Source organism: Theropithecus gelada, chromosome 19 (genome assembly GCF_003255815.1).
Source record: "Theropithecus gelada isolate Dixy chromosome 19, Tgel_1.0, whole genome shotgun sequence".
In the NCBI taxonomy this organism is placed as follows: Eukaryota; Metazoa; Chordata; class Mammalia; order Primates; family Cercopithecidae; genus Theropithecus; species Theropithecus gelada.
The window spans coordinates 33,807,046-33,827,825 of NC_037687.1; the positions used below are offsets into that span (position 1 = coordinate 33,807,046).

Consider the following 20,780-nt stretch of genomic DNA (forward strand, 5'->3'; position numbering starts at 1 on the left):
GGCATTTTCAGCTGGGAGGCATCAGAGTGGACAGGAGGGTTGGGTCTCTGCTCTGTGCCCCTTCCTTTGCAGAACCATCCTTCCTCTGCTCCAGGGGTTTTCAGCCTTGGCTCTACTGACATTTAGGGTCGGTTCATTCTGTGTCCTGGGGGTGGGGGCACTGTCGTGTGCATTATAGGGTATTGCGCAGCTTCCACCCATGAGATGCTGGTAGCATCACCCCTTCAGTTATGACAACCAGAAATGTTTCCAGACATTGCCACATGTCCCCTGGAGGGCAAATCGTTCAATCCCACTTGAGAACCACAGACTTACTCCACAATTTGTTTCGTTTTAGGGAGAGTCTGGGACCTTCCACTGGGAAGGGCTAGGCATGCAACTCAGGCTGGGCCAATAAGAGTCCTACATCCCCCAGCTGTGGATTGGTTCAGCAGTAGACATGTGACCCATCATGGACCAATCGAAATATTCCCCAATCCTTCCTTATTTGCTTTATCTAAGTGTGTCCCACTGATGGTTTATTAGTTGCAAGGAGAGAAACCAGAAAGTAATCAGTGGGTAAATCAGGCAACCACCTTGACTAGGTGGATCGAAACTAGCATCACCAGTGATGGCACATGGATCTCTTGTAGGTCAAAATGTGAGGTCCTGAGAGGACGCAGAATCACTTATGTGGTATTCCAGGAACGACTGCATAAACTGAACCTAATTCATAGGAAAATGGTCCCCCAAACCCCAAAGGGTGTCAGAGTGTGACCTAGAAGCCAAAGAAAGGCTGAGGAGGTTTTCCAGATTAAAGGAGGCTACTTTACAACTGCTAAACACAGGCCTGGTCCTAGCCCTAGAAAGGATCCTGTACTGGAGAAAAAAAGAATGTTTAAATGGAAGGTATTCAGCAAGTTGATAAAATTAGAATATTGACAGATTTGATAAAAGCATTGTGTCAGTGTTAAACGTGCAAAGGTTATAATAGCACCTCAGTTATGTAAGAGAAAATAATTATTCTTAGGTGACACAGACTGAAGTATTTAGAGGTGAGCTTTGTGATGTGTGAAATCTATGCTCAGTGGTTATAGAAATAATGTATTAGGTTTATATAGAATAGTATGCAAATGACAAAACAAATAGGAGAAATGTTACCAAATCAGTGAAGATGGGTGATCTCTGTACTATTCTTGCAACGTTCCCATGAGCTTTAAATTATTTCCCAATATTTGTTTTATTGTTTCATTCCTGTAATGAAGAGTCCCCAATTAACAGATGCTTAAATATGACAGATATTTCTCATGTAAAAGCCTGGATAAGTAGTCAAGAATCATCAGACACAAGCTCTTATCTCATTACTCTGACATCTTCAATATATGGTTTCCATCTTTTGATCCAAGATGGCTACTCCAGTTCCTACCATTGTATCTACATTCCAGCCTGTGGGGAAGGAGGAGGAGAGAGTAGAAGGCTGGTTGTGACCTGGAAATGACACACACCTTTACTGTGCTCATCTCATGGACCAGACATTACTCACACGCCTACATCTAGCTGCAAGGGAAGCTGAGAAAATATTTACTTCTTCTAAATAGCCACATAACCAGTCAACATTTAGTAAGAGCAGGAGAATGTATATTAGGAGATATATTGCTACTGCCTTCCTCCCCATACATACTTCTGTGGTCGGAATGTTTGTGTCTTCACAAAACTCATATGTTGATGTTCAAACCCCAATCCAATAGTATTAAGATGTGGGCCCTTTAGGGGGAGATTAGGTCATGAGGACTAAGCCCTCATGAATGAGATTAGTGCCCTTATAAAAGATGTGCAAGGGAGCTACCTAGCCTCTTTTGCCATGTGAGGATGCAGCAAGAAGTCATCATCTTTGAAGCAGAAAGCAAGCCCTCATCAGACTCCGTATTTGCTGGCACCTTGATCTTGGACTTCCCAGCCTCCAGAACTGTAAGCAATAAATTTCTGTTGTTTATAAATTCCCCAGTCTAAGAAATTTTGTTATGGCAGCCCAAATATACACATATTCTTGGTTCCATGAGGGCAGGGGCCATGTCTGATTTGCCCCCCACAGAATCCCAAATGCCCCAAACAGTACCTGACACTTACAAATGGCCCATCAATTATTGAGTGAATGAAGGTGGCTTGAGAGTTCAGAGTCAGAGAAATTTTAAGAAGCCCTTGCATGGAGATGAGACCTCATGGTTCTTGAATAAAGGCAAAATATGGTTATAAACCAAAATGAAAGTTGACCTCTCTCACAGTGATCCCTGAAGACTAATTCAGGATGACAGGCAAATGACCAACGTATTTCTTTATGTGCTTCCTCATGATGGGATGGGGGAAAAAAGAGAATAAAGAACTTAAATCAGAATTTTTTGAGAAAGTGAGTTCCCATTTGTATCATGTTATGATTATACAGATAGAAACTTTCCATCTGTTCAGCTGTGATAGGACAGATTCCCTTGAAAAGAAGTATTCTTGAGTATGGAATCATCATCAATATCTCTGACAGGGCAACAGCAACAAAAAACATCTAGGCCGGGTACGGTGGCCCATGCCTGTAATCCCAGGATTTTGGGAGACCAGGGCAAGAGGGTCACTTGAGCCCTGGGAACCATATTGAGCTCCTGTCTCTACAAAAAATTAAAAAATCGGCTGGGTGTGGTGGCACCTGCCTGTGGATCCCAGCTGCATAGGAAGGTGAGGCCAGAGGATCACTCAAGCCCAGGAGGTCGAGGCTGCAGTGAGCTGTGTTTGTGCCACTGCACTTCAGGCTGGGCAACAGAGTGAGACCCGGTCTCAAGAAATAAATAAGAAAGAATGAAAATTAAAAAGAAACCACATCTGTGCTAGGATTCTCTGCTTGCAAGCAACATAAATTCATTCAAGTTAATTTAAGGGGGAAACTGAATCTTACTGGAATAATATTGTGTGGCTTAAAATAGTGAGTAAAGAGTTAATAATCAGTCCTTCTAGTAGGACAGCAATCAGAGAAGACTCGTTAATCTCATTAGGGGGAAATAATAGACTCTCTTCTCAGTGTGGCCATAAGAATGACTGGGCTTTGAACACCTTCAATTCATGTATTGCTCTGCTGAAGATTCAAATTCTTGGGTAAGGAAGTCTGATTGGTCTACCCCAAACCACATAATTATCCCTTTGCTGGCATGAGGGAGGGGCAGAGATGGTGATCAGAAGGAATGGGGTCAGGATAGTTCACCAAAACCATGCAGTGTGCTGTTATTTAGTGGGTGCTGGGCATACAGAAGAGCTATCCTGGACAATTCACCCTTTGGCTTTGTGGAAGAAACAATGCAATTATCCTGGGGAACCTTCTTGAACTACTTTGGTTCGAGAGTAGTCTCCCCAGACTTTTTCTGTACTCCTTGCTGCTGTATATGGTATGTAAGTGGTACGAGGCATGCAGTAAGTTAGCAGACATTCGTGAGAGGCTGGCGGGCAGGAAAAGAAAAATCTAAGCCCAGGATGAATCTCTATTCCATAAGGCTAGAAAACTGCCCTCTCTGTGGTTAAAAGGGACTGGTATGATCAATCTGCTGTCTGGCTGGTGGGGAGATATGGTACCAGTCCTGGCTTCTTTCTCACTCCTGCCTTTCTAGGGGAGGAGTGACTTAAACTCGAGAGCTGGCTAGCCTGCAGACAGCATATATTCATTGCTCTTCACCCTGCAATGTTCTGATCCCCAACAATTAGTGTTTAGATTCAACATCCATTAATCCTTGAGAGGTTTGTCAAAAAGTGGATTAACCATGTAAAAGAAACCCAAGGGCAGGCAGTTCAGCCAGACTCCATAAGGCACTGGGGTGGGTGAGGCACCAGGAACCAGGATTCCCTTTGGCTTTATGGCCTATTTCCTTCTAGGTCTGTTTGTTCATGAGTATACCCAGCCCCAACCCGTATGACCACCTAGGTAGCCCTCACTCTCTTTTGAGTCTCACTGAACACCAGGAACCTATGGGCACCAATCAACTGACACGAGGGAGAGGTCAAGTCTAACAGAATAAGCGTAGCAGTAGGGAAGTTAGTTACCCCTTCAACTGGGTGTGGGGTGGAGGAAGGAATTGCCCCAGAGTATAAGGACTGGTCCAACAACCCCTAACGACACCTACTTCATTCCCTTCCTTTACAGCCTTTTGTAACGCATTATTTAGGGAATCCATCCTTAAAAAGTCCCGACCCTCCCACCCTGACCTATGCTGATGCCCCTTGTCACAGAATGACCATGGAAGCTGTGACCAAAATAGTCAGATGCCACAAGAGATAAAGTTCTAAGAACATGAAAGAATGCAGGACTCTGTCAAACCCTAGTCAGAATTAGTGGCAAGTACATTGTTATATCTTAAGAGCATAATCCACTCATGTGACATGAAGGACATGAATACACAATCATCTCCTCTGACTTAATGGAATCGGGGACACAGCAGTCGCAAATTGGGTGGGTATGGCGCCGCCCACTGTGGTCGCCAACAGCGTTCCGGTTAGCAAGTTGGTTGAAAAGCTCTGATCACTATGGAATCACAGCCATGTTTAAAAATTACTATCAGGGATGACAACCTGCTGAATTGCATGGGATGTTTCTGGTGGGGAGGTCAGGTTAAAGTATGGTTAATGAACTTGGGGGAAAACCGGTACCGAGATGACCCACTCAGGATAATTACCTTTTAACCTCAGGCAAGGGTCAGGAATAAACACCTGAGATTATATAATATAGTATTAACACTTTTATGTTAAGGGTTTATTATTTTCTGTGATTTTTTTTTATGTTTGAGACAATCTCACATTTCCAATTAAAAATGCCCACTCAAGTAACTAAGATGTACTTGTGCTCATTATCAAGTTTAAAAACATTGTTGGAACGTATGTTTTAGTTTCATAAGGGCAGTTACAAATGTGACATCAGACAGTATTTTAAAATCCCTTAGAAGTAATCATTGAAATAGATAATACTTAAAAATAGAATAAGATTTGTAAACCAAAACTTTTAGGCTTAAGGAGGGACTAAGTTTTTGGATTTATAACTCTAACAAAAGAACATATTTAACAACCCCAAACACAAAACAGACAAAAGAGACTGGCACATATTTATTTTTAACTTTATTTTTATTGTTGACACTATTACAGATAGATAGAACGACCACAACCATATTAACAAACCAAAAACCTGTGCACAGAAACAAGATGAAGAAAATATATCAAGATGTTAACCACAGTCTTTGGATGGTGAAATCATGGGTGAGGTTCTCTTCTACATTTCTGTAACTTCGAAGTTTCTATAATGAACACATATTTCATATATAATGGAAATATATGTAATAAAGGCAGACTACCAAAACACTAGAATGATGAAGACCTTTCAAGAAAACCGAGACAAAATAACCATAATCCCACAACAACTACACAACTATTTCTTGTTTTCCATCTTTCTTCCCATCTTTGACACTTATGCATACTTATCATTAACACCCTAATAATCACAGACTAGTGCACAGATCAAGATGTTAACAGTAATTGTTGTTGGGTGTTGGGAATATGAGTGAATTTTCTTTACTGAATTTTCAAACTTTTCTATGAGTATGTATTATATTTGTAATGAAAAAATACATACATAAAATTTATTACCAAGACACCAAAGATTATTTAAGGAATTTGAGACAAAATATTTAACCAAGTTCCCACAACGACAACACTATTTTAGCTATTTTCCACATCTTTTCATTTTAGACTTTATGCACACATATTTAACAGTGTTATAATCACAGACTTGTGCACTGAAACAAGACGGAGGAAATAGATCAAGATGTTAGCAGTAGTTGTTGGGTGTTGGGAATATAGGTAATTTTTAAAAATAATTTACTGTATTTTCTAATTTTTCCTCTGGGTACGTATTATGCACACAATGGAGACATACATAATACACTGTTATCAGGACATTATTATAGGGAACACTTGAAAAAATTAAGGTGAAAGTATTTAACCATAATTCCACAAAGGTAACGTAACAAGCTATTTTGAATATACATTTTGACACAGTTATAATCATAAACCTGTGCACAGAAACAAGCATAAACAAGATAGAGGAGACTATATCTGTCTTTGGATGGTGGGAATATGATTTTTTTCCTCCACTTTTCTGTAATTTCCAAGTGTGTGATAATGAGTTCAAATTATGTTCACAATGGAAATGTGATCATAAACTTTTTAGTAACACTACCATAAAGAACATTCAAGAAATTTAAGAAAATAATGCTCAACTATAAGCCTACAACACCACCACAACAGCTTTTGACTATAAGCATATATTTTTAAACAGTTATAACTGTAGTATAAATATACTTTCATGTCCTGCTCTCTCCACTTAATATTCTGCAAATATATTTCCACGTTGCTACATAACTCGTGATTATCATTTTTAAACAGCTGCATTAAGTGTCCGCAGATAGGCTGAAGCAATCATTCTCTTGTTTACCATTTGTTACTACCTTTTCACTAACTTAAGGTTGGAACGGACACCCTTACTTATGGCAAGGTGAAAAGGGTCTACCACTGCCAACAATGTTAACACCAAGTAACGAACCCACAAAGTTCACCCCGACATCAACGTTGATTCTCGTTTCAAGAGTCCTCTTCCCATGTAGTACACCTCACTGCCCCTCAGCTTTCCCGATGTCCGTTCCAACCTCAGGTCTTCCTATGCAGCTAGCTCTCACCTACACCATACCATCAAAGGCTCCTTTTCCAAACTGCTCAGGACACCCCACTCAATTCCTTCTCAGCAACCTGGCCTTCCACAGTTCTTGCCTCTGGTGTTTTCTTCTGTCTGTCTCCTCTCCCCTCCTAGATCTGGTGATATATTAGGACTTCCTTCTTTGGCTTACTCATTTCTGCTTCTAGCTCTCAGCTCAACAATCTTCCTAAATGTTGACACTCCCTGCATCTTTGACATACTTCCAAGCCCTAATCCTGCAGATCCAGAAGAGTAAGATTCAGACACATTTCCCCCAGTGGGTATTTTAATTTTGCTTGTTCAAATGATCTACACTTACATTTTGCAAATCTTTTTTTTTTTAATTTTTTAAATTTTAAATTTTTTTTTCCAGCCAACTCAAGGCCAAAAAAAAAAAAAAAAAAAAAAATCTCTTAATATAGTTATTATGCAAGGGTAGGGGAAGCAAAGGAGCACAGGTAGTCCACAGAATAGGACACAGGAAACCTCAAGCTGTGAGGTCAATTTGTGATTAAAAGGAATACTAAGATTAGATGAACGCGACACTCAGAAATACTCTAGGAGAGCTGAAAAAGAAGGAACAGATGTTAACAAAACAAATTAAGGCTGCTGGGGAACCTGAGTCCATGTTAAGCTTGGGTTGACTGTAAAGAAAGCAATTTTTTTTTTTTAATGCAAGTTAGACATAGAGTTAGAGGGTCAGATAAATAACGAAGAGAATTAAGTTAGCGATAGAAAGATCTAAGGATACTAGCTCCTGGGCACCTAGGGTGCAAACTGACTTGTGGCAGCATAGGCTGGTGCTGCACAGGGGACCCAAGCCATGTTGCTACTTGTCACTTAAGGCAGGAAGCGCACAAAGGAAGTGATGAAAGGTCATTAGCCTGCATCATTATTTACAGCATGAGAGCCTCTCCTACGGTTCTCAACCTTCATTAGGCACTACTGTGATCTAGTGATGGTTGTAACCCATTCTTTAAAGGCAAAGATGTAAGATTTACAGGGAAAAGCTTCGGGTTTTATCAATTCACTATCATCAAACACATACTGAGTTGGTTTAAAAAAAAAAAAAATCCAGAAAACAAACTTGTAATATTTTTGCATGACAACCACTTCAACAAACATAACGATGTGGGAACCAATCAATTTGGGTCACAAAAAGTCAATCCGTATATTGTAAAGCCTTACACAGTATTAGGTTCCAAAGTGTTGGTACAGATGAAATGGCTGCAGAAAGAAGCTAAAGTACTTCTCTTTTCAAACAGCAAAGAGTAAAAGACATGTTATCTATCATGCCCACACCTTCACAAGACTGTTCAAGGGTAAGAAACAAAACAATTACTCGAAAAAGATACTGACAGGGTTCAAATAATGCACAATAAATCTTTCTTGGGATCTAAGACACTTACAAATATATTCAAATTTGTTGCTCTCTTCCTCCTCCAAAAAAAAAAAAAAAAATTCAGAGTACCAGGTAAGGTACCTCTGTAAACTGTAACTGTATATCATATTAAATCCAAATCTATGTGATCACTGTTCTGCCATAATTTGCTATTTTATATACACCTCAGGAAACACTATATATACATTACACAAGTGTCATTTACAGTTGGTTTGGGCAACCTTTGTAGTATGGAATACTCATAGGGTTTTCTCAATCTGGTTACTCGGAAAGGTAAGATGTGTGCTGTGGCTTTCCCACATGCAGACACTGACATCTGAAGGGGAAAGCTTAAGACTGGAATCTCCACATTCATTCTCTTTTCAATATGAGTTTGGAGATGTTAAGTCAGGTGTGTAACACACTAAGGTTAAGTCTCCTACTGACATTATCATGGATTGGTTTGAATTCTCTGTGGTTTGGTAAGGGTCAAGTCCTAGGTGAAGGTTTTCTAACCTTTACCCCATGCCCTCAGCCAGTGTGGGTATTCTGGTGTCTGGCAAGGGACAGGCGGTCACTAAAGAGCTGCCCACAGACGTCACATTTGAAGTACTTCTCATCAGCTTGATTGGCACCACCTGTGCTGGTGCTGGCATGTTCAATGTAGCCTGAGCACTCCCCAAAGGCATTTGCAGGCTCAAATATGATCATGCTGGCATGAGTTTTCAGGTGCTCACCGAATGCTGTGCTGGAAGTGAAGGTTTCTGTGCATTCATGGCAATCATAGTATGGTTCTTCTACCTGAATCTCTTCATCTTCAGCTTCTTCTGGGTCTTCAATTCCCACACCGTCAGGCTCGTCGGCATCTCCCTCTGGCTCTTCAGCTCGCTCTTCTGGGTCTTCAATCCCTGCACCATCTGGTTCATCGGCATCCCCATTTGGCTGCTCTGCCTCTCCATTCGGCTGTTCAGCCTCTCCATTGGGCTCTGCAGCCTCTCCATCTGGCCCTTCAGCCTCTCCGTTTGGCTCAGCCGCCTCCACCTCTGGCTCAGCAGCTTCCACTTCCGGCTCGGCAGCCTCCACTTCTGGCTCGGCAGCCTCTACATTTGACCCCTGAATCCTCAGAACTACTTGTGGAACATGGACATTGGCTTCAACTTCCTGGGCTGCTGCTGCTGCAGCTGCTGCTTCATCATCATCATCATCATCTTCTTCCAGATGAAGCTCCTTATGTTTAGTGAGGACTGTGCTATGAATAAAGGACTTTCCACAATCCTTGCATTCATAGAATGGTATAGCTCCTTTGAGGGGCTCAGTAAGAAATGAGGTGTGAGTATAGGAGGACCCATACTCATAAGGCTCATTCTTATGAACAGTTACATGATCTGCAAGTTCTGCTGGGTTGATGAAAGCCTCTCCACAGATTGCACATTCAAAGAGTCTCTCTTCGGTCTGACTTCTCTGAAACTCAGTGAGGGCTAAGCCTGGAATGATAGCTTCCTCAGCCATCTGGCTCTGCTCCAGTAAATCATCTTCCCTGTGAAGTCTCATATGCTCATTAAGGGCAGAGCTATGAATGAAGCCTTGTCCACACAAAAGGCATCGAATGGCCGACCCAGCAAGAGCAGGATTCCTCTCTGCGGCACGATTCCTCCGTGGCTTCATGGGCAAGAGGGCGATAAAACCATCATCACACCCCTTCATGGAATACAACTGGTCTTGTTCATGGATTCTCTGATGCTCGAAAAGGAATGAGCTATGAATAAAAGATTCCCCACACTTTGGACATTCATACAGCTGCTCTCCAGTGTAATCTCTCTGATACTCGCTGACGGAATGGGTGTGAATTACAGAATGTGTGTACTCCCGACTGTCAACCAGGCACTTCCTGCTGTGGACTTTCTGATGGTCTGTGAGGTCTGTGAGATCCACAAAGCCCAGGCCACAGTCCTCACATTCATAGATTGCATTATCAGGGTCATCGTTCTGCAGGTCTTCCATGTCTGAGCCTTGAATGACAGGGTCTTCAATTGTCTCCTGACCATGGGTCTCCTCGCCGTACATCTCCTCGCCGTGGGTCTCCTCGCTATAGGTCTCCTCCCCACGGATCTTCTCACCTTGAGACTCCTTACCATGAGACTTCTCTTGGTCATAGATTTTCTGGTATGTGTTCAGGTCTTTGCTGGTAGCAAAAAATTGTCTGAATTCCTTAAATTTGTTCCACGCTTGCTCTTTAGCATACTGCTCTTGGGCATAGCTTGTTTGAGGGTCAGTAGGGGCCAGGCTGCGAATGACAGACCATTCGTAGTTTCTGCTTCCAGAGGGCTTCTCTCTATCATGAATCTTCTGGTGCTCAGTGAGGTCAGAGATACGCGCAAAGCACTCCCCACACTCCTGACATTCATAGAGCATCCCTCGAGGGCGAAATGTTTGTTCACCGAAAGGTGGAGAGTGAATTACAGAGGTCTCATTGCTCCTATGCTCAATGTATTTCTTTTTAGCACGAGCCTTCTGGTATTCACGGACATTTGAGCTGGGAACAGAGAATTCACCATCCTTCTTAAATTCACCAGATCCCTCTCCAGGAACACTTTTCTGAGGTCTGGCATGGGATACACTCTGTATGACAGAGTCTCCATAGTTGTGATCCTTACTGCCCCCTTCACAAGGGTTCTCTCTGGCAGGAATCTTCTGTCGCTTATCATTAAGGTCTAAGATATAAATGGAGCATTCTCCCTTCTCATTAGATTCCACCAATTCATTTCCACTGTGACTTCTTGGAGGTTTGGAAGTCACTAAGCTATGGATAACAGACCTACTGTATTCCCTTCCTTCAGACGTGTTCCCTCCAGCACGAACTCTCTGATAGTTGATAGCATCGAAGCTCTGAATGGTAGACTCTGCCGTTACTTTTGGTTTACTGGGCCCCGCTACACTGTGACTTTTCTGAGCTTCCACAGAGGCTAAGCTATGAATAACAGACCTCTCATATGATTTCCTTTCATAGACATTTTCCTTAGTGGGAATCTTCTGGTTTTCATAGGGGTTAGAGCTAATGGTGAATGCCTTCTCGTCCTCATCACTTTCAGGAGGTCGTGTTATAGTATGACTCTTCTGAGATTCAGTGAAGGGTCCACTAAGAATGACAGATTTCTCGTACCCTCTGCCTTCAAAGAGGTTCTTTCGAGAATGAATTTTCTGATGCTCACTGAGCTCTGAGCTTTGCATGAAGGCATCCCGGCCATCTGTAAAGTCATAGAGCTTCTCCTTATTGTAAGTCTTCTGACGCCTTTTAAGGGACTGACCAGGAATAAAGGTTTCCTCACATACTTTACCCTTATTTTCAAATGGGTTCCCTCTAGTATGGATTTTCTGATGTTCTTTCAGGGATGAGCTATGAAGGAAAGTCTCCCCACACACCTTACATTCGTACATTTTCTCTTTACCATACATTTTCTGAAACTCATTAAGGGTTGGGCTGGGCCTAAAGGTTTCCCCGCGCTCACGATCACGTTCACGCTCATTATCTTTGTCATCCCCAAAGTGGATTTTCTGGTGCTCAATCAGGGCAGAACTATGAAGGAAGGTTTCCTTACACACCCTGCACTCATAGAATTTGTCTTTGCCATATATTTTCTGAAGCTCACTAAAGGTTGGGCTAGGCATGAAGGCCTCCTCACATTCCTGATTCTTACATTCCACAGGATATTCTCTAGCATGAATTTTCCGATGTTCAGCCAAGGCGGCACTCTTATTGAAGGTCTCTCCACAGTCCTTACATTCAAAACGTTTCCCTCCAACCTGACTTTTCTGAACTTCACTGACAGCCACACTGTGAATAAAGGACTCACCATACTCATAGAGGTTCTCTCTAGTATGCATGATCTGGTGCTCAACAAATTCTGAGATGACACTGAACGACCTCCCACACTCATCACATACATATGGCATTGCCCCAAAATCAATTGGCTGCGACTCAGTAAACGACGGGGAGCTGAGGCTGCTCAGGTTGCTCATGCTCACGGCTTTTCTCATCTCACTACCACATTCAAAGGGCTTCTTCCTGGGACAGCCTTTTTGATCATGAATCGAGCCCTTCCCATCCGTGTCAAAATGATAGCGCCTCTTTCTTTCCAGAACTCTCTTTCTGGAAACAAGGGTTGAATTAAACCTAAAGCCTCCCCTAAATGCATTCCCTTCATAAACCCTCTGCTGGATCACTGACTCCCTCTTGTGCAATGAAACGTCCTTCCAGTTAGCATCTGACATTCTGGGGAATCTCTGTGACTGGTCGCTTGACTCCCTTGCTCTTCCCGATTTGGAACTGCGCGACACATCCTTGATGAATTTTTCCATTATCACTCCGTGGGAAGACTCATCTTCACAAATCCCCCGCCGGTGGGTTGATTTTTTGGCTTCAGGCATAGTTTTTAGACCTGGAAAGAAACCCTAAATGTAAATACTCCCTAGTCCCCACAGGAAGGACAGTGGGACTTGGAGGGGTGCACCCTTCTGTGATGTTTAGGAATGCAAAGTGTAGAAGGTTCCTTGATAGCATCTTACTGGCTGTGTGGCTCCTCTGTGGGATGTGCCTCCTGCTTACCTCGACTGGTGCTTGGGTAGGCACTTCTCTTGGATCTTGATGAGTGGCCCTGCGTCATGTGGGAGTGGCCATCGTCTTCAGCAAGCTGCACTCCTGGTCACAAGGACAATATGGTGCCTCAAATTCAAGTTGAGGACCAAGACTCATCCCCATAAATTGATCTTCATCTTTCACTGAGCCTCTAAATATGAGGTGGCCCACATCTGATTCCTTGGATGTCAGAAGACATTTGCTGTCTCATTTCCCTACTATCTATTCCCTAATCCATTGTAATCTGCAATTAATTCTTCTGACTCCACTCAGAAATGTGCACAAAGACCTCACACGTCCCTGAAATCAGTGGATTGTCTTTTAGTCTTCACCTTCTTGTAACCACTTTTTTTTTTTTTTTTTTTGAGACGGAGTCTCGCTCTGTCACCCAGGCTAGGGTGCAGTGGCCAGATCTCAGCTCACTGCAAGCTCCACCTCCCAGGTTTACGCCATTCTCCTGCCTCAGCCTCCCAAGTAGCTGGGACCACAGGCGCCCGCCACCTCGCCCGGCTAGTTTTTTGTATTTTTTAGTAGAGACGGGGTTTCACCATGTTAGCCAGGATGATCTCAATCTCCTGACCTCGTGATCCGCCCATCTCAGCCTCCCAAAGTGCTGGGATTACAGGCTTGAGCCACCGTGCCCGGCCCTTGTAACCACTTTTTAAGTCCTCTTTTTCACTGGCCTTCTTCCTCTTACCTCACGACTGCTCTTCCTCCACCCGCTCCCTCGAGGCCCCATGGCCTTGTAGACCTGCAGGACAGCCAACTGCCCACTACCAACTTAGGCTAGATGTCTTCCAGGAAAGTCCACATGGGAACTCGGATTCCATCCTGAATGTCTACTTAAAAACCTCCAGTGCTACCGCTCTGGAAAAAGGTATCAACTCTTGTGGCAAGAAGCATCTCCCTGCTTGTCCCCACCCTGTACAATATATCTTTACCCAAAGCCAGAGGCATTTCTTAAAAACACACATTTCATCATTTACTCCCTCATTTGAAATCTTTCATAGATTTCTTACTACCCTTGAAGTCCAAATATATTAATGTGTCGGACTCTAACATCCAGCTTAAAAAGGAGCAAGATGACAAAATGCTCCAATGACTGGACTGGGAGTGACTGAGAAGCAGCTGCTTACCCAGGGAGAGCAGCTTCCTGTAGTTTTCCATGTTGTCCTGGATTGTGTTGTGAGGTTTCCTGTCCTCAGTGAGGTCTACCACATTTTGGTATGATTCAGCATCCTAAAACAGCAAACACAGACCTCTCAATGGAGTCTGTCCCCACCGATATCCAAAGACAGAATAATGTTGGCGACATGGGAGCTACATATATGAAGTTATATAGTAAGTGCTCACGGTATTGGGGTTCTGAGTGATCCAAGTCAAGTGTTACTAGGGGCCTACGTCGTACCTACCTTGGTGCTACACTCTGAGGCAGATCCCAAAGACGCATGACACATATTCCTTGCCCTCATGCAGCTTATAATTTGGTTGGAGAGAAAAGACTCATGAAACAATTAGAGAACAATAAACAATAAATTGGGGTACAGATAATAAGTGCTAAACGGGTTTTGTAGAGGGGACAGTTCAGGGTGGGCCTGAACAGTGTGCAAAGGTTTGTGGAGGGCAGGTGGGGCCTTCAGTAGCGGGTAAGGTTATGATACATAGAGAAAGGGATTGGTGGGAAAACTTAAACAGACTAAATATCAAACAGGCATGGAGTACTCAGGGAACAGAAAGAAGACACACACATTCAGGCAGACGTCTGGTCAGGATGTGACTTAAACCTCCCTCCTGGTTTCTCCGTGGCATAGCACGGCTATACTGAGGGGGTTTCCAGTTTGCAGAATTTCCAAATAACCCAGGAATAACTGTAAGCCCTGAGGGCATTTTTATAATTGCCTTTTCTGTTTTAATGGACATTTACCTAAAAAGGAATTTAAAAATTCCTCGAATTACTCAGGAGAACCTTCTACCAGGATCCTAAAGGACCTTTGCTTATTGCCAGAGGGCCGACTAGAACACTACTGGTTTCAGGGAGTCATGGTTCCAGGAAGAATGGCACTGAGGCTGGAGAGAGACTTGAGGAGGGAGACGGTGCTATGGGAAGCCCACAGGCTTTGGAGCTGGACAGAGATCTGGGTCAAAGGAGGATCGCACCGATTATGAGCTGTGCAACCTTGGGAACAGAAACCTTTTTGAACCTTTCTTTCAGGTTCTTCACCTGTAAAATGGGGAGAAGTGCATTTATCTGCTTTGCAATACTGTGGGTGAGGATTTTCGGCAATGTGATGTGTTGCTTAAATATTAAGAAAAATTATGTAAAGGAAATACATATGTTTTGATATTAAATCCACCATAGTTCTATTGCTGGGAAAAGGCATGGAGCAACATGAAGAATGTAGCAAAAAAGAGGGTTTGCTGAATAAGGTATATATCAAGAAAACAGAGAGGTACGGGCATCTGGGTTTAAGAGGGAAGCCTTATTTATGCACTGCCTGTGTCCTGCCACAAAAAAGCAAAAACAACGACAAAAACTAAGTAGGGCAAGGAAACAAAGCAGAGCTTCACAGATAAAATTCCTTTCTCACATGAAAGAAAAAGCACACTTTGATTTGAAATTAAAATCTAGGCAAGTGGGCAGCCCTACATTGGTTGTTCACTTTGTGTTTGTAATCAACAATGACATCTTAATGTATACAAACTGCAATCAAGTTCAACGGAAGAGACGCTGTTCTGAAAACAATGCTAGTATGGCACAATGTAATTTTCACAACATGATCCATACATGTGAACAATTAGGAGATTTACACATGATGCTAAAAGATGAGAGAATTTTCTGTTTTGTACACCTCCAAAACGTAATTTGTCATTTGCTGCTGGGGTTACTACTATACTGCATCAGTAGGAATCAGTAGCTTCCAGACTTCTGATTATGCAGACATGGGGCTTGGATGCCAGTTCTTCACAGATTGTCAAGGAAGGGCATTTAAAAAGCAAAACAAGACAAAGCCCAACTACCAGGATACCAATGGCCAGGCCCACACATGCCTGCAGCCTTCTTCCTGTATCCCAGTCACTTGGCCCTTTGTTTAGTTCCTATCCCACAACTTTAGCTGAGCTCTCCCTAATGCCTGGGGTCCCCTCCCACAACACCTGACCCAGTCTGCTCCTTGCTCTAAACGGCAACTGTTAATGCCTCCAAGACATTTCCCTTCAATCCAAATCAAGGCCCTTGTTACAATTTCTTGTTAACTCTCTATTTTTCCTTGAGGGCACTGAGAACGATTAGCAGTTATATACAACATTTATGTCAATATTTATTTGTGCAACTGTCAAAAGCTTCTCAGGGCAGGGCCCCTCTCTGTGTTGCTCACTGCTGTGCCCCCCAGGGCCTAGGCCTGCTATCTGACATGGGGTGGGCACTGATACATGAAGGAAAGCAAGGTTCAGCCCAATGGCTCCTCCCTTCTTTGAGTCCAGTCAGTGCTGGGGTCTTCCTCCACACTCCACCATGTCTAAGTGACCCCTTTCCTCCTTCCTAAAAAACAAGCTCAAGTCCCACCTTTTTTTTCCCTTCATGAATCTCCCTGGCACATGCTGCCTCTTAAACCACAACTGCCATAACATTTAATGGTATGCCTACCATGTGCCAGGTACTTTATGTATGTGTATGAGTGACTTTTCACAGCAGCTCTGGGAGCAATCACCATACTCATTTTACAGATGAGGAAACTGAAATTCAGCTTAGTTGAGTAAATGGCCCAAGGCCAGCTAGCAAGTGGCAGAGCCAGGCTTTGAACCCAGCTCTTGTCAGCTCCAGAGCCTTTGTTCTCCCTGGCCAGTCTACTCTGCAGACCCACAGCTTTCCTGGCTCCCTCTTGAGGACCAGAAACATCTCCAGAGTCGCTCTGCTTCCCCGGCCCTGTAGGGAACGGCAATGTGACCAACCTACCAAGTGACACACATGCTGAGGGGCAGTAGCTCCTCTGACCACATGAACGACACAGCCAGCCAGCAGCAGCCTGGGCTACTTGTCACCTATGGGATGGGCCTGGGCTCTTCCTGGAGGGCTGGGGCTCTCACCCCAGGTGGGACTCTAGGGGCAGATAAATAAACACACCATCCGAGGAAAGAAAGGCATCTCTGCCACGAAATGAAGATGGCCTTTCTAGAAAGAGAGGAAACCTGAGCATACCTGAGATCGGGACTTGTAAGCCCTGGAGTCCCTGTCATCATCTCTTTCCATTTCAAAGCTTGTTTTCGCCATCACAGGAAGGGAAAGATCCCGCTGAGGCATCCCTGGGAAGAGAAAAGGCATCAACAAGAAGCAGGGCCCAGTCCATCCTGCAGGTCCCAGGTTTGTCCTACTCAACTGTGAAGCCGGCTGGGGTGTGAGTGTACAACAGCAAGTGCCTTTCTCTTCTCTGCACTCTGTGGCAGCCTCTGAGGAGTCCCATAAAACCAGTCCCACAAAAACCCAGACCCAGAGCAGGGCCAGGGGCCCTGCCTCATCCTTCTGCTCCCAGTCTCGCAGGTGGTTCAGATTGTGCCCAAGCTGTGTGGGTCCAGTGCAGTGCCCACTAGCCTCATCCTTCGGGCACAACCTCTGGGTCTCCCCAGCTGCAATGTGTGACAGGGAGATGGCATCAAGAGACCGTCCCACAGGGTCATGTCTCTGAACAATGCCTAATGTGTTGTGAACCATCACTAAACGTCACTCACTCCTGATATCCTTCTCCTGATCAATTTTAGGGGTGCCCTGCTGCCCAGAGCAGTGCTCTCCAAGTCCAGGAAGAAGAGGAAATGATTTCCAGCAGTATGGACACCAACACCACATTGGTGTGATGATTGATTTCCTTTCATATCTCAGGCCTGGTGCTCAGATGTGGCACTTTCCTAACACTGCAAGAAGTCACTGCAGACATTCCTAGCTAACAACATTGTTATAATGTGTTTTTCATTCTGCTTTCTGCCTATGGCACTTTATACTAGTTTTCAATTTTTTTTTTTTTTTGGAGACGGAGTCTTGCTCTATTGCTCATGTTGGAGTGCAGTGGTGTGATCTCGGCTCACTGCAAACTCCACCTCCTGGGTTCACGCCATTCTCCTGCCTCAGCCTCCTGGGTAGCTGGGACTACAGGGGCCCGCCACTGCGCCCAGCTAATTTTTTTGTATTTTTTGTAGAGACGGCGTTTCACCGTGTTAGCCAGGATGGTCTCGATCTCCTGACCTCATGATCTGCCTGCCTCAGCCTCCCAAAGTGCTGGGATTACAGGCGTGAGCCACTGCGCCCGGCCTAGTTTTCAATTTTTAGAGTAGCATAATCTTTCATACAGAAACTTCTAGCTTTTTTAAAAAAATGCACCAGCTTAAGAACACTGAGCAAATAGTTCAGATGGCAACAGGTCTATGTGGTGAAACCTGTGCTGGTGGCACTGAGTGGAACTTCACAAATAGGAGGCTCAGACTAAACTTTTGGGGAAGCAGAATATAGTCCAAATGGAGCAGCAGAAACTTTTGAGGCCCTGGCACTTTCCCCTTCAACCTATGCACAGCACATGCTCTATATCTCCTACTGAGAAAGAAAGTGGTTAAGACTCACTGCTTCTTGGGTTCCTGGTGTAGGACCAGCGGTCTCGTGGCTCCATGTCTCTGCTTCTGCCCCTCCGGTCCCAGTCCCGGTCACCTGAGCGGGTGAGACATTCCAGTGGTTAACAAAGCACTTCGACACACCTGTTTTCCCTGCATGTGCACGAACACCCCTCTGGAAAGAGATGCTACCCTCTTCCCACAAGGAATGTATCCAAAACAGAGAGCTCCAGATTCCCAGGCTCATCTGGCCCCTTCTTTATCCTATACCCGCAACATGGTTTCTGCAGGCTTTGCGCAAGTGGGGCTTGCTTCCAAGCAAGTTCTAAAGCTCAGTCCAGTAGCTAACCCCCACTTCAGACTCTTTGCTGGCTTCCCAGTTCCTAAGGGGCTGAGTCCACATTCAGGAGAATGGATTGCAGACCGTCTACTGTCTGGCAGCCAATCTTAAAGTGCATGTCATTCTACCACAAAAAAACACAAAACCCAAGAAAACAACACACACACCCTCCCTGAAAGCAGTGCTCCCTATAAAAGTTCACTGAAGCATCTTTAATGAACCTTCCTGGGGAGGCTGGGGTACAGCTGGAAGCAGCCTGTTGCAAATTCCAAATAGCTTTAAATATTTTATCGTTGAATAAAATGAAACTAAGTATTTAAGGTGTCTGTTTAGATATAAAAATATCTCATTATGCCATCAATTACTTTACCCTCTCCTCAGATCTCTGAGTGAAGCTGACCACCTGGGGATGGCGGGGCATCTTCATGGAGGCCCCAACCCACCGTGTCTCCACCTGGAAGCATCTGGCAGCGCCTGCCCATGGTTGACCCAGGGGATGAGTACTCACCACTGAAAGAATGGACTGAGTGAGGTGGTGAGGACTCTCCTCTGTCCCGGGCCATGTCGTCGTCACTGGCCATGTCACTGCTGTTGTCGTCTGAGAGGACACCCATCACCTGGTTACTATCGACCTGGTTACTATCTCTGGCCCATATTCTCACAATAGTTCCCCCCAATCCCTGAGTTGGCATCTCCCTGTCACACACACACATGGTTGGAGTGACCTGATCCTGACATTGCTGAGCTCAAAACCCTTTAGTGGCTTCCAACCACTCCTGACATACTAAAAACTGTGGGGGGAGCATGGTGGCTGTGAGCACCCCGACCTCACCCCCAGACACAACAAGCCAGAAGGCAATGTCCTAGCACGCCACAGCAAAACGGCAGGAGCCGTAAGACGTTTTCTCCCTTCCACAGAGGTGTCTCCTTTCCCTCTCCTGACTCAGGATGGTGGTTCTGCGCCAGGGCAGTTTTGGCTGCCAGGGGATACCTGGGCATGTGCGGGGACAATTGTGGTGGTCACACCCAGAAAATCATGATGCGGCTCAATTCCACAGTACACGGGACACCCCCACCGCTGCCCAGGACAGAGAATAATCCAGCCCAGACCATGTTGGAAGTGTGGAGGCTGAGAGCCGCAGGGCACGCCTGAGGCCTGCACCATCACCCCATGGAGACTCTTACCTTCCGGTTGGTACATCTCCTTGTAATTCTCCAGCGGAGTGATGAGTTTCTCACAGTTCTCTGGCTTTTTTGCTCGCACCCAAGGCTTGAGCTTTTCAGGGATGATGGTCAGGTACTGCTCAAGGACCAAGAGCTCGATGATCTCCTTAGTGCGAGTCTCCAGCTGCAACCAATCAAGGCAGAGGTTTCGGAGTTTGACCAGGGTCTTCCGAGGCCCAACAAATTCCACGTAGATTAGGTTCCGAAACCTCTGATGAAAAAACTAAGAGTCAGTTGGACCTTCTCCTATGACGACATCCGGCTCCTTAGTCAAGTCACTGTCTAGCTCATACAGATTTGGGGCTCAGGACTTCTTAGGTGTGGTGGCAGACAAGTGCTTTGGAGGCAGCATTTCTCTAAGTAAAATTTTCACTGGAGGAACCAAACATGAGTCAACGGGAAAGACGCGGCAGCCCCTGACCGTCAGTACTCAGGGACCTGTAGATCGTAAGGAGATATACACATGTCCCAGAAGTTCAGGACCAGGCAGCAGCGAAGGCCACCCTACCAGGGGCATCAACAATGCTTTGGGATATGGAAGTCGCCAGGAAATAGACAAACAACTGCACAAAGTTGGCCTCAGCACAGCAGTTACAAGCACGACCCCTGGGCTTCACATAGACCTACTCTTGAGGAGTTAGGTCTGCTACTAACTTGTTAGGTGACTGTGGGCAATTTGTCTAATGCCCTAGAGTCTGTCTCTGTAATCTGAGAAATGAGAATAACAGCACCTCCATCCCTTTCAGAATTGTGAAGCTGAAATAAACTAAGATACCTAAAAAGACTTAACTGCCCAATGCAAGGCACAAGAGAAATGTTCAAGGCCCTAGCCAGTACTACAATCAGATGTCAGCACATTTATTAGCAA

General features: G+C 44.6%; 1 protein-coding gene across 7 annotated transcripts in view; it reads right to left on the reverse strand.

Annotated features, from left to right (window-relative positions):
- LOC112613217 (paternally-expressed gene 3 protein) overlaps window positions 1-20,780 on the reverse strand; it is a 74,332-nt gene that overhangs the window by 37,319 nt on the left and 16,233 nt on the right. For 3 of the 7 annotated variants that reach the window (XM_025368538.1, XM_025368540.1, XM_025368537.1), the window contains 5 exons: window positions 19,874-20,036; window positions 19,197-19,286; window positions 18,362-18,445; window positions 16,955-17,058; window positions 13,896-13,998 (listed from right to left, as the gene is read on the reverse strand). In XM_025368538.1, coding sequence (XP_025224323.1) covers window positions 13,896-13,998; window positions 16,955-17,058; window positions 18,362-18,445; window positions 19,197-19,286; window positions 19,874-19,889 — 397 coding nt within the window. In that variant the 5' untranslated portion in view covers window positions 19,890-20,036. Of the gene's footprint in view, window positions 1-5,099; window positions 12,563-12,729; window positions 12,823-13,895; window positions 13,999-16,954; window positions 17,059-18,361; window positions 18,446-19,196; window positions 19,287-19,873; window positions 20,487-20,780 lie in introns of those variants that run through there. The other 4 variants (XM_025368535.1, XM_025368534.1, XM_025368536.1 and 1 more) reach the window with 3 other exon arrangements.